This window comes from Rhinatrema bivittatum, chromosome 4, assembly GCF_901001135.1.
Source record: "Rhinatrema bivittatum chromosome 4, aRhiBiv1.1, whole genome shotgun sequence".
NCBI classification, from domain to species: Eukaryota; Metazoa; Chordata; class Amphibia; order Gymnophiona; family Rhinatrematidae; genus Rhinatrema; species Rhinatrema bivittatum.
In genome coordinates, this window is record NC_042618.1 from 6,917,824 (window position 1) to 6,930,132 (window position 12,309).

The 12,309-nt window shown below is 50.5% G+C and overlaps 1 protein-coding gene across 2 annotated transcripts in view; it reads right to left on the reverse strand.

Annotated features, from left to right (window-relative positions):
* Window positions 1–1,474: 1,474 nt before the first annotated feature.
* The window catches only part of LOC115089621 (phospholipase B1, membrane-associated-like), a 421,390-nt gene continuing 410,555 nt past the window's right edge, over window positions 1,475–12,309 (reverse strand). For both annotated transcript variants that reach the window (XM_029597711.1, XM_029597710.1), the window contains exon 17: window positions 1,475–1,682. In XM_029597711.1, coding sequence (XP_029453571.1) covers window positions 1,560–1,682 — 123 coding nt within the window. In that variant the 3' untranslated portion in view covers window positions 1,475–1,559. The remainder of the gene's footprint in view (window positions 1,683–12,309) is intronic.

The window sequence follows — 12,309 nt, forward strand, 5'->3', positions numbered from 1 at the left end:
CCTATGTAGGACCATATCAAAAGCTTTGATAAAATCCAAGTAGATTACATTGTGTGCTCTTCCTTAATCCAATTCTATAGTCTAGCAGAATGATGAATCTAGGGGTTAATTATCTATTTAATAGGAAAAGAAGACATTTAAAAAAATAATGTTCAAAATTATTCATACTATCCCTTTCATTCAAGTGCACTGCCCAATGCTGCCAATTCCTTGTGACTTTGAGCAAAAGGCTGCACCCTCCATTGCCTCAGGTACAAACTTAGTGGATGATTTATTACCTCAAGATATTTTATCGTGGCAGGAGCCAAATATCATGGGGGAGTTTCCTCATGATATTTAGCTCTTCCCACACAAAATATTGCAGCAATTGCACAGTACAATTTTTGATTGCAATAGAGATGCAGAACCAAAAATTGTGCGGCAGAACAGGCCTAGTTGCACAATGTCGGCTCATCTCAGCCAGGGTTGCCATCATGTTAAAGGGCCTGAGGCTCAAAAAACTCCCCCTCCTCAAGTGGCAAATTTCCCCTTCCAGGAGTCTTATCCTGTTGGTCTGGAGGGCTACTCTAGCCCTACCCTATCCCTGCACCCTCTGGAGGGCTACTCTAGCCCTACCCTATCCTACCCTATCCCTGCACCCTCCCTACCTCTAAAAAGTTACATTGGTGATTAGTTGGGGCCCTGAGTTTCCCTAGCTTCATTTCTGGTTGATGCCATTTTCCAAAATTCATGCATGCAAAGTAGCTCATTGTAATAGGGGCAGGTTTAATTTGCATTGTAGCTATATTATGGCTTTGTGAATCTAGGCCTTAGATTATAAACCCTCTGAGGACAGGGAAATGTCTACAGCACCTGAATCTGCTTTGAAATTCATGAAAGGCCGAAAATAAAGAAATAAATTGACACCATTGTTTCGGGACAGGTTAGGACTGCATATTGGGACTGCATATTGGGACTTGTAGTTCTTACATCAACATTAAGTTGAAAGACCTGTCCTGGAAAAAATGAATCCTCTTGGCGACCGTACAGTGGTCGCCAAGAGGATTCAGATCAGTTGGTGGCAGGGAAGAAGCAGAAAGATAATAAGATAGAACTGATCAGACTTGTGGAAATAGCCAAGACTGCTGGAATGCTAAAAGTATGCCCAAGGTTAGCCAGAATGTGAATATATGTCAAAGGTCAGCATTAGGTTTCACTTTTGCTTTCTGGGTTCAACTTACAAGAAATCATATGACTTACAAGAATGTTGTCTTATTAGCATATAAGAGGTAAAAATATTGGCCAGTTAGAAAATGTTATGCTTACAAAGAAAGTAACCTTTTGATGTGCAGGTTTTGGGGAGCAGAAGTGTATAACCTCTTGCAGAACCAAGGAGCACTCAGGCTCTGTAATTATCTTACATTGCATTGCTCCTGAGATATCTTACTCATAATAAAGATTTTTCTCTTTGCTGGTGGTCAGTATTCAGTGTTTATTTTTGTGCCAACACATCCAAGTCCTGCAGTTGAATTTTGCACAGGATCCTACTCACATGGCATTAATGACCTGACTTCCAAGAATCACAAAAACTCTAATTCGAGGATGAGGAGAAACAAGATGATGAGATACGATCCGTTCAGTGTAGTCGAGGCCAGTGTAGTTGGCTCATGAGTATTATTTCGGGTGTAAATGTATGGATGATGCTGTACCAAAATAAATATTAAAATATTAATATGCAGAATTAATTTAAGCAGGGTTCTATGTCTTCATTATCAATACTGAAAAAGAATCTGAAACTGAAATCTGCAGGAGAGTATTTAAGATCATTAAGTACTGGAAAAATGTACTGGAAGTTAATATTTTAAACAGCGCAAAAAATGTACATGTTAGAAAAACTTTTTCAGCTGTCTTGGCTGAGATAATTCAGTGGTGCAGCAGTGCTGCTAAATATACTTAGCTATCTTATAGTTAGCCAGATAAGTTTATCCTACTAACTTTAGGGTAGCCAACTAGCAGTCCTATTCTTATCTAGCTATCTCAGCCAGTTAGTGCTGAATATTGGATAAGTGTCACTGCCCTGGAATGCCCCATCCTGCCCTTCACTTAGCTGACTAAGGTTTTACCTGGATCAAAAATTAGCCAGCTAAGTGGCAGCCACTGACCACACCTGGATGATCAAACAGTGCCACTTAGTCAGCTAAGTCAAAACTTAACTGGTTACATGGTAATGATTAACAAGCCCTTAAGCTCTTAGTGATCCATATTCAATAAGCCAGTGAGCAGATCAGTTATCCATCTAAAGTTAGCTGGATAACCTGTCACATATATTTGGTGGGTCACGTTTCCTGCTGAATATTCTTAGCTTACACAGCTAAAACATATTAGTACATATTTAAACCCCAGGTTTGCCGGTTATTTCCAGAACTTAGCCAGAGAAACCCTTCTGAATATTGACTAGTTTCCAGAATTGACCATAGCAAACCAGAACTACAAAAGGGATGAGAGAGAGGGAAGGCACTGGGAGGGAGGAAAGGGGGTGAGACAGAAGCAAGGTACCAGGGATTGAACATAATTCACTTTAACACAAGAAGTTGGCATAACTGGATCTGGCCTGGTGGCTCAGCCAGGTAGGAAACCCGGGTTCATTTTCCTGGCCAGGAATCTGCCTGCAAGGATAGTTCATACTGTGGTTGCTGCAGAGGCAGTGTTCACAACCCCTGTGGATAGGTGAGTGTCTCAGCCATCACTCAACAGCGAATCTAGTGGCCAGATATATGAAACAAGTTTGCAGAGTTCTTGAGGGAGTTGCTGTTTGTAGCACTTGGCTGAAAATTGTTATTGCAATGGCAGAACTGAGTTGGGGGAGGGGGTAGATATAAAATAGGAAAATAATCTCTGGGTAGTTGTGAATGAAGACTTCTAGAGCGTTAATCTAGCAGGAGCTAATGCCTGTTTAACTAGAAGTCCACAGGATCAAAAGGAAACTGCTATTCTAAAATAAAAACGCCTATATGAGGGAGCTGGGGGTACTAGAGCATCTCTTAATGCATTCATCATATTTAATAGTGACTGCACAACAAGGAAAGAAAATGAACAGGGGCTGCAGGCCAGAGAGGAGACAAGCACATAAAAAAGCCCCAAGGGAAAACAAGACTGAATGGTTTATTGAGTCCAATTATTTTTGTCCATATTGTTAAGGATATCTCCCAGCTGCCAACCCCACAGTGTGACTACTGTACTACACCATCTTGGACAGATGAGCATTAGGGATGTGCATTTGTTTAAAATGAATGGGCATCCCAAAATGAGTGGGACCCCTTTTGTTTCTTTTTGGGTCACTGAAATAAATGGAGGGGATGCCCCAAATTAAACAAATCATATTTGTGTTATCCCCCATTCATTTCTATGAGCCATTATAGTCTCACAGAAATCAATGGGAGAACAACAGATGTAATACAGCCCTTCTTAATGAGTTATATGTGACTTCACTGCCTTTTCAGACCAGAGTAGAACATGTTGTTAATGAGACAACAAAGACAAAGTAACGCAGTGAAGGATTTTTCTAATCCAACATATCACTGCTCTCTGAATCCAATGACACAAATCTTGAAGACTGAGCATATCAGAGACATACTGTGCAAGTGTGCATTCCTTCTGTAGAAGTTCTTTGGAGGATGCTGTTTTGAGCTCTCTCATTCTTAGTTTTCAGCTTTTCCCAAACTTTTTTTTACTGCCCATTTTAGTCTGACACTGTGACAGTCAGCAGAGAAAGATAGGCAGGCAGTAGCTTTGTGTTGCAGTTTTTTCCTCCCTTGAGGGGGTGATGGCAGAGGGTTTGGGTATAGATGGAAGAGAGTGGTGAGAGATGCTTTGCTGCTACTGATTTGGTCTCTGTCTGCCTGGACAATGGGCTAGTTGAGCACTAGGTGAGCAGGGCAGAACCTGAAGTATGCCAGGCTTTTTTGTGGAGCCTGTCAGCTCAGCAGTCAGAGTTAAAACTAGTGAACACATTGTCTATGTGCCTGTGAAAGTTCTCTGCACACACAAATTAATATGGCTCAGTCAGTGGGTATATAGTGTGTTCCCTGTACGTACCTGGATCAGTCCAGACAGTGGGTTATATCCCCCGACCAGCAGATGGAGTCAGAACAGAGTTTGAGAGCGTCAGCATATAGAGTAGTGCACCCTCTGCTGGAGCTCAGTATTCTGACTCCAGCAGATGTGAGCAGGGGGATCCACTAGCTCCCCCAGATTGACAGGGTTTCTTCATTTTTGGTTATTTCTTTCTTTTTCTCCACAGTATTTTCCTGTCTTATGTTTCTCTTCATTTTGGATCCTTAAAATTAAAAAAAAAAAAAAAAAAAAAGACTTTTCAATTTTTGAGGAGGCGTGTGTCTGTGGCTCTGCCTTCTCTATTCTGTACTCCTTTCCTCTTCCGTTGGGGTAAGTGGAAGTTTTTTGAGTTTCTTTCTCCACAGGTTTGCTTCTTTTTGGTGGTGCCCCGTGGATGCCGGTGGTTCCGGCCGCTCCACGCGTCGTTTGTGGGTCCCATGGTTCGCAAGCTCCGCCCGCGAGTGTGTGCTCAACTGAAACGGGGGTTTTACCCCGCAGTTCCTGGACCCCTTCGGCGGGTTGTTAGGGCCATTCCAGGCCCCCCCGCGGCACTAGCTCGTTTTTGGCCCCCCCCCCCCGAGGCTTTTTTCCCGGTGCTGACATGCCGCGGTTCTCGAGGTGTGAGGCCTGTAGCGAACCGGGGAATCAATTTCTGAGGGAGGGGCTTTGTGAACGGTGCTTCCCCGATGGGGAAGGCACCCTGCAGTCCTCCGGTGCGATTTCGGACCTGCCTCCTCCTCAGCCCGGGTGGCGCGGGCCGGCCACGCCGCCGCCTTTGGCGGGAACGGCGGCCATTTTAGGGGGACAGCGTGAGACGGACTCGCTCCCAGATGCAGACAGGATTGGTTGCACTGGCTCTCAACAGGCTTTGCCCCCGGCGGGGGGTTTGCCCGACCGGGGCTCCCAGGACGGTACCCCCCCAGGGATTCCAATCAGCTCCCCGTTTTTCTCACCTGATTTTATTCTGGCAATGCACATGGCTTATTTGCAGGGTATGGGAGCGCAGGCGCCGAATCCCCTGGGGGCCCCTCCCCCCAAGGTTCCTAAACTTGCTGTTGGTCTCACCGCCTCGCCCGTTACGCCTGGATCCCTGCCGGGTCCCTCTCCCGTGCCACCCCGGCGTACCACGGGGGCGGCTTCGCCGGTGAGAGACGACTCCCCGGAACCCCCGGAGGCGCTTCCGGATGGACATACGGAGGGGGACGACCTCGAGCCCTACGGATTTTTCAAAAAGAAGAGCTGGATTAACTCATCCACCATATTATTCAGGAGCTGGACCTCGACCCACCTCCAGATCCGCCGATCCCTGTGGCTCCTGCCGTCGCCACCTCTTCTCGCAAAGGGGATCCAGTACTTGCCGCCCTCCGTCCTAGGGCAAGGGCTTTCCCTATCCATGAGTCCTTCCTACAGCTTCTCACCAGGGAGTGGGACACTCCCGAGGTGTCCTTGAAAGTCACACGCGCCATGGAAAAGCTATACCCGCTCCCTGAGGATTTTTTGGATCTTATCAAGGTGCCCAAGGTGGACTCAGCGGTGTCGGCAGTGACCAAGAGGACGACCATCCCGGTCACGGGTGGAACGGCCCTGCGGGATACGCAGGACCGTAAACTAGAAACCTTCCTCAAGAGGGTCTTCGAAGTCTCCGCTCTAGGTATGCGGGCCGTGATGTGCAGTTCGCTCACGCAAAGGGCCAGCTTACTCTGGGTACAGCAGCTTCTCACCTCTCAGGAGTTGCCCCCCGAAGAGGCCGCCCAGGCGGACAGTCTGGAATCTGCCATAGCATACGGGGTGGACGCCTTGTATGATCTCTTTCGCGTAATGGCGCGGTCCATGGTTTCGGTTGTAGCAGCCCGACGGCTCTTGTGGTTTCGCAACTGGGCGGCAGATGCTTCCTCCAAGTCGAGCCTTGGCTCCCTCCCCTTTCGGGGAAAGTTTTTATTTGGAGAGGACCTGGATCAGTTCATCAAGTCACTGGGGGAAAATTCGGTGCATCGGCTGCCGGAGGATAGACAGCGTTCCTTCAGGTCTTTTTCTTCCGGTAGAACCAGGGCCAGGGCACAGCGATGTTATAGGTCTTACCGGCAGTCCGGTTCCCGGACACAGCCGACAAGATCCCAGCCTTGGTCTCGTTCCTTTCGTGGGCGGAGGCCCGCGAGAGAGGGTCCAGGGCAGGGAAATCCGCCCACAAAGTCCTCCCAATGATGCCAAAGGAGCCCACTTCTCACCTCCCCGGATCAGAGGACGCCTCATGGACTTCTACGAGGAGTGGGCAGTTATCTCTACGGACCAGTGGGTGCTGGACACCATAAGAGATGGTTACGCCTTGGAGTTTGTCCACCCCCCGAGGGACCGGTTCATCTTCTCCCCCTGCGGTTCGGATCTCAAGAGAATAGCGGTTCAACAAACACTAGACCGACTGCAGGAAATAGGGGCCATCGTTCCCGTCCCCTTCGACGAGGTGGGCTTGGGCCACTATTCCATTTACTTCATCGTTCCCAAAAAGGACGGTTCCTTTCGACCCATCCTGGACTTGAAGGAGGTAAACAAGGCCCTCAGGGTCAGCCGGTTCCGCATGGAGACTCTTCGATCAGTGATTGCCGCAGTGCACAAGGGAGAATTCCTCGCTTCACTGGATCTCTCGGAAGCATACTTGCACATTCCCATCCTGCCGGCTCACCGGCGGTATCTTCGCTTCAAGATTCTCGGTCAACACTTTCAGTTCAAGGCGCTTCCCTTCGGTTTGGTGACCGCACCTCGGACCTTCACAAAGATCATGGTAGTGGTGGCGGCGGCCCTCCGCAAGGAGGGTATCCTAGTACATCCGTACCTAGACGACTGGCTGATTCGAGCGAAGTCCTTCTCACATGGTCAGACCTCAGTGGCCAGAGTAGTACAATTCCTATGCTCTCTGGGCTGGGTGGTGAACCTTCCAAAGAGTTCCCTTGTGCCCTCGCAACACCTGGATTTCTTAGGAGCGAGCTTCGATACCCGGCGGGGTATGGTGTTCCTGCGCCAGGACAAGGCGCAAGCCCTGAGGGAGCACGTGTCTCGGTTTTCGGCTTTGGAAGAACCAACCGCCTGGAATTATCTGCAGCTCCTGGGAGTAATGGCCTCCACCATCGACATGGTACCCTGGGCGTTTGCACACCTGCGTCCACTGCATGCGTCCCTGCTATCCCGTTGGAAACCAGTCTCTCAGGAGTATCAGGTGATCCTGCCACTTCCACCATTAGCCAGGAAAAGCCTGGATTGGTGGCTTGCCCCTCGCATCTGGCTCGGGGAGTCTCGCTCGAGGTTCCCAATTGGGTGGTGGTGACCACCGATGCCAGCCTCGCGGGATGGGGCGCCGTCTGCGAAAGAAGCGCCACGCAGGGGACTTGGACGCCAGAGGAGGCAAAGTGGCCGATCAATCGCCTGGAAACAAGAGCCGTGCGTTTCGCTCTCCAGCATTTTCTTCCCCTGGTGCGACACAGAGAGGTGAGGATCCTCTCGGACAATGCCACCACCGTGGCCTACATCAGTCGTCAAGGGGGGACAAGAAGCAAGCATGTCTCCCTCGAGTCAACTCCCCTGATGGAGTGGGCGGAGAGCAATCTCGTCCGGATAGCGGCCTCTCACATCGCCGGGGTGGACAACGTTCAGGCGGACTTCCTGAGTCGTCAACAGCTAGACCCCGGCGAGTGGGCTCTCTCCGACGAGGCAATGCATCTCATCGTCCGTCGTTGGGGGACTCCACGCCTCGATCTAATGGCGACCTTTCTCAACGCCAAGGCTCCACGCTTCTTCAGCCGCAGAAGAGAGCGCGGCGTGGAGGGGGTGGATGCCCTCGCCCTTCCGTGGCCGTCGGATCAACTGCTCTATGTGTTTCCTCCTTGGCCTCTGGTCGGCAAGGTTCTCCGCAGGTTGGAACATCATCGAGGGACTGTAATTCTCGTCGCCCCGGAATGGCCCCGTTGGCCATGGTTCGCAGATCTACTTCAGATGATGGTGGACGGCCCACTTCGCCTGTCCCATCTTCCTCATCTTCTGCGTCAGGGGCCGGTATTTTTCGAGCAGGCAGAACTCTTCTGTCTTGCGGCCTGGCTTTTGAACGGCGCCGTCTCTGCCACAGAGGCTACCCGGAGACAGTGATCTCAACGATGCTTCGTTCCCGCAAGCCTTCGACCTCCGTCGCTTACGTTCGAGTTTGGAAGGTCTTCGAAGCCTGGTGCTCCGACCGCGGGGTCCAAACCATGGAGGCGACTGTCCCGCTGATCCTTCATTTCCTACAGGATGGTCTGGATAAGGGTCTTGCCTATAATTCGCTCCGGGTTCAGGTGGCGGCCTTGAATGTCTTGGTACAGAAGGACTGCTCTCTACCCCTTCAGCCGGATATCGCACGTTTTCTGAAGGGTCCCAAACACCTACGGCTTCTGGTCAGGGATCCTTTCCCTTCTTGGAGCCTCAACTTGGTGCTGCGAACGCTGTCGGGCCCTCCTTTTGAACCCCTGAGGGGGTCCTCCCTCAAGGACCTGACCCTCAAGATGGTTTTCCTGGTAGCCATCTCTTCTGCTCGCCGGATCTCAGAGCTCCAAGCCTTGTCCTGCCGTGATCCTTATCTGCGTTTCTCCGACTCCGGGGTTTCCCTTCGTACGGTGCCATCCTTCCTACCAAAGGTGGTCTCGGCCTTCCACATCAATCAAACGGTGGAGCTTCCAGCGTTCGCTCCAGAGGAACCCCGGTCTCTCCGGCTCCTGGACGTCAAGCGTGTGCTGCTCCGTTACCTGGAGGTTACCAATGACTTCCGGGTATCCGATCATTTGTTTGTCCTCTGGTCAGGACCGAGGAGAGGTTCTCAGGCATCCAAGATGACTATTGCGCGCTGGATAAAGGACGCCATCTCATCGGCTTACATTGCGGCGGGGCGGGTGCCGCCTCGCAGTGTGTCGGCTCATTCCACGCGATCCCAAGCGGCGTCCTGGGCGGAATCTCGCTCCGTTTCCTCCCAGGAAATCTGCCGTGCGGGGACGTGGAAGTCGTTGCACACTTTTTCCAGACATTACAGACTACACCTGGCGCCTCAGTACATGGGTTCTTTTGGCGATCAAGTTCTCCGAGCAGGTCTCTCAGGACCCCACCCGGTTTAGGGAAGCTTGGGTACATCCCACTGTCTGGACTGATGCAGGTACGTACAGGGAAAAGAAAATTATTCCTTACCTGCTAATTTTCGTTCCTGTAGTACCATGGATCAGTCCAGACGCCCGCCACTAGGGGTTTCATTAGGTCCTGCTCGGATTCTTCCAGGTAACTTTCATTCTGTTTGTCTCTGATTATTGTTACTGTTCACAGCTCCTCACAAGTTGACTGTTGGTGGTCCCGTTGACCGTTTGTTTACTTATATCTTTCTCTGTTCCTTTTTGGGGACAGATCTGGATCCAAAATGTTGTGTTTTGCTTTTGGGCTTTGCTATGCGTAATACTGAGCTCCAGCAGAGGGTGCACTACTCTATGGGTAGGTATTCAAACCGCGCGAATTGGCATACTTTTGCTGGTGCATCAGGCGCAAGCAAAAGTACGCGGGATTTTAGTAGATACGCGCGTAGCCGCGCAAATCCTGGATCGGCGCGCGCAAGGCTATCAATTCCGTATAGCCGGCGCGCGCCGAGCTGTGCAGCCTACCCCCGTTCCCTCCGAGGCCGCTCCGAAATCGGAGCGGCCTCAGAGGGAACTTTCTTTTGCCCTCCCCTCACCTTCCCCTCCCTTCCCCTACCTAACCACCCACCCGGCCCCTGTCTAAACCCCCCCCCTTACCTTTGTCGGGGATTTACGCCTCCCGGAGGGAGACGTAAATCCCCGCGCGCCAGCAGGCCGCTTGCGCGCCGGGACGCGACCTGGGGGTGAATACGGAGGGCGCGGCCACGCCCCCGGACCGCCCCGTGCCGTAACCATGCCCCCGGGCCCGCTCCCAAAACGCTGCCGACACGCCCCCAAAACGCCGCGCAGACCGGGCCCGCCCCCGACACGCCCCCCTCAGTAGACCCCGGGACTTACGCGAGTCCTGGGGCTCTGCGCGCGCCGGTAGGCCTATGTAAAATAGGCGCACCGGCGCGCAGGGCCCTGCTCGCCTAAATCCGCCCGGATTTAGGCGGATTTAGGCGAGCAGGGCTCTTAAAATCCGCCCCCATATGCTGACGCTCTCAAACTCTGTTCTGACTCTATCTGCTGATCGGGGGATATAACCCATCTGGACTGATCCATGGTTCTACAGGAACGAAAATTAGCAGGTAAGGAATAATTTTCTTTTATGATACCATTAAGAAATAGCACATCATTTTAATATCCACACTGCCAGCGACAAAATCCATCATGTCAGGAATAGGGCAAGGCAGAGGAGGTAAAGAAAATGTTAGCAAGGTTGGCAGCAACAACAAAAGAAGCACTCCTGTATCCAAGTTGAAACGGGACTTCTTTAAGCCTAAAATGGCAGAAGGGAGCTCTTTCCAGAAGAAACTGACATATGGAGATCATGTGCCACTACAGACTGTAGATGAGCCTGTTTCATTCCCTTCTGTTTTGGAAAAGAAGAAAAAGATGGCAGACTATATCGGAGGCAGAGAGTAGCAAGGCAGAAGGGGTAGAACAGCAATGCCCAAAATCAGCAGCACGCTCTTCTTTCTTCACTAGAGATGATGCTGTGAAGGCAATATTTTCATCCACTGATTCAGATGAAGAGTCTTTTCTTGGCTTATCTGAATCAGAAGAGGCCTGGAAGGCTCATCTGCATACTGTTCCCAGGATCCTTCGGGAGAGACTCCAGAGGTCACAGTGAGCATTCCAGGCTTCGAACTTCACAGCCACAGCTTCCAGAGGCCCCGCATCCTTTGCAGTAGAAAAAGAACAGAAGCTTGCGCCTAACAGCTCGCAAAATTCAAACCTCTCAATCCGTTGAGTGAAGATCAACTTGCTGATGGTTGATGAGAATTGGTAAGTAAAGCTTTGGGAAATCTTAGGACTAAAAAAAGTTTGGAGAGAGGTGAAATAGTGGGGTTTATTCTTTAGAGTTTGTATGTGTCAGATAATAAGCAAGACAGAGACAGTTAATTCTAGTGTCTGTCTTTCCTTCTCGCCCACCCCTAGCTCTTTGATTTATAGGCAAGAGACACTTTCTCATTAAAAGCCAATCAGGCTCTTATCTAAATCATAATATTGTACCAGCCCTTACTGAGAGTTTAATTATCCCCTTGTAGGTAACTGCACCTATACATTTTAAAGGACTCTAACTCCAACTCCCATAGTAACCTAAACTTAACTAGGAACTAAAAAAATTAAGATGAAGGCAGCCCTCTAGCAGCATGAAGGGGGATTTCCCTGTACGTACTAGGATCAGTCCAGACTGCTGGGTTATGCCTCCCTTCCAGCAGATGGAGTCAGAGAAAAGCTGAAAAGCACCACCTAGATAACCTGGTGTGCCACCTGCGATCCCTCAGTATTCTCTGGCTCCAGCAGATGAGAGGATGGCATAACCTGCGGTCCTGATCCTTATAGATACTAATTGATTGATTAAGTTTTTTAGGCACCATAGGTATCTATTCCTTATACCTCTGGCTAGATCAGCTTACTGTAAGTTTAAAAAAAAAGGGTTAAAGAAGACAACATTCTGAACTCTCTCTAAAGGCAGGCAAGGCTAGGCAGTGTCCTACAGCCTCTATACCCGGAGATTTGTCCCTTACCCGGTGACTTGGGGGGAGATTTACCGGTGGGTCGGTCCCTCTCCCCCCTCCTATACAGGCACAGAGATGCTGTAATTCCTCTGGTGGGTGCTGTGATTGTAGGGAAGCTAATCCCCCTGCTTGGTGGCTGACAAAAGAAAAAACCTAATCAAAGGGTTTTCTAGCTTACAAGGCAGTTTTTACCTTACTTTAGTCTGCCCTAGCCTGCCACTTTTCTCCTGGGCCTCTGGAAGGGGTGGATTTCTTCACCCTCCTGCACTTACTTTTTTCGCGCGGGTCCCATTGTGAGGCTTGTGGAGAGCCGCTGCCGTGGCTCTCCCGCAAGGGCCTCTGCTCCCGATGTAGACCCGGGGGCAAGGGGCCCTTGCAGCAGCTGATTTCATGGCCAAAGTCGGCTTTGCCACGCTCCCGCGGCTTGGGGAACAATCAGTCTGCTCGGAGGCTGAGGCTTGCCCCGCCCCTGCTCGGCATGGGAACGGTGGACATCTTACAGGTACTGGGCTTGATGG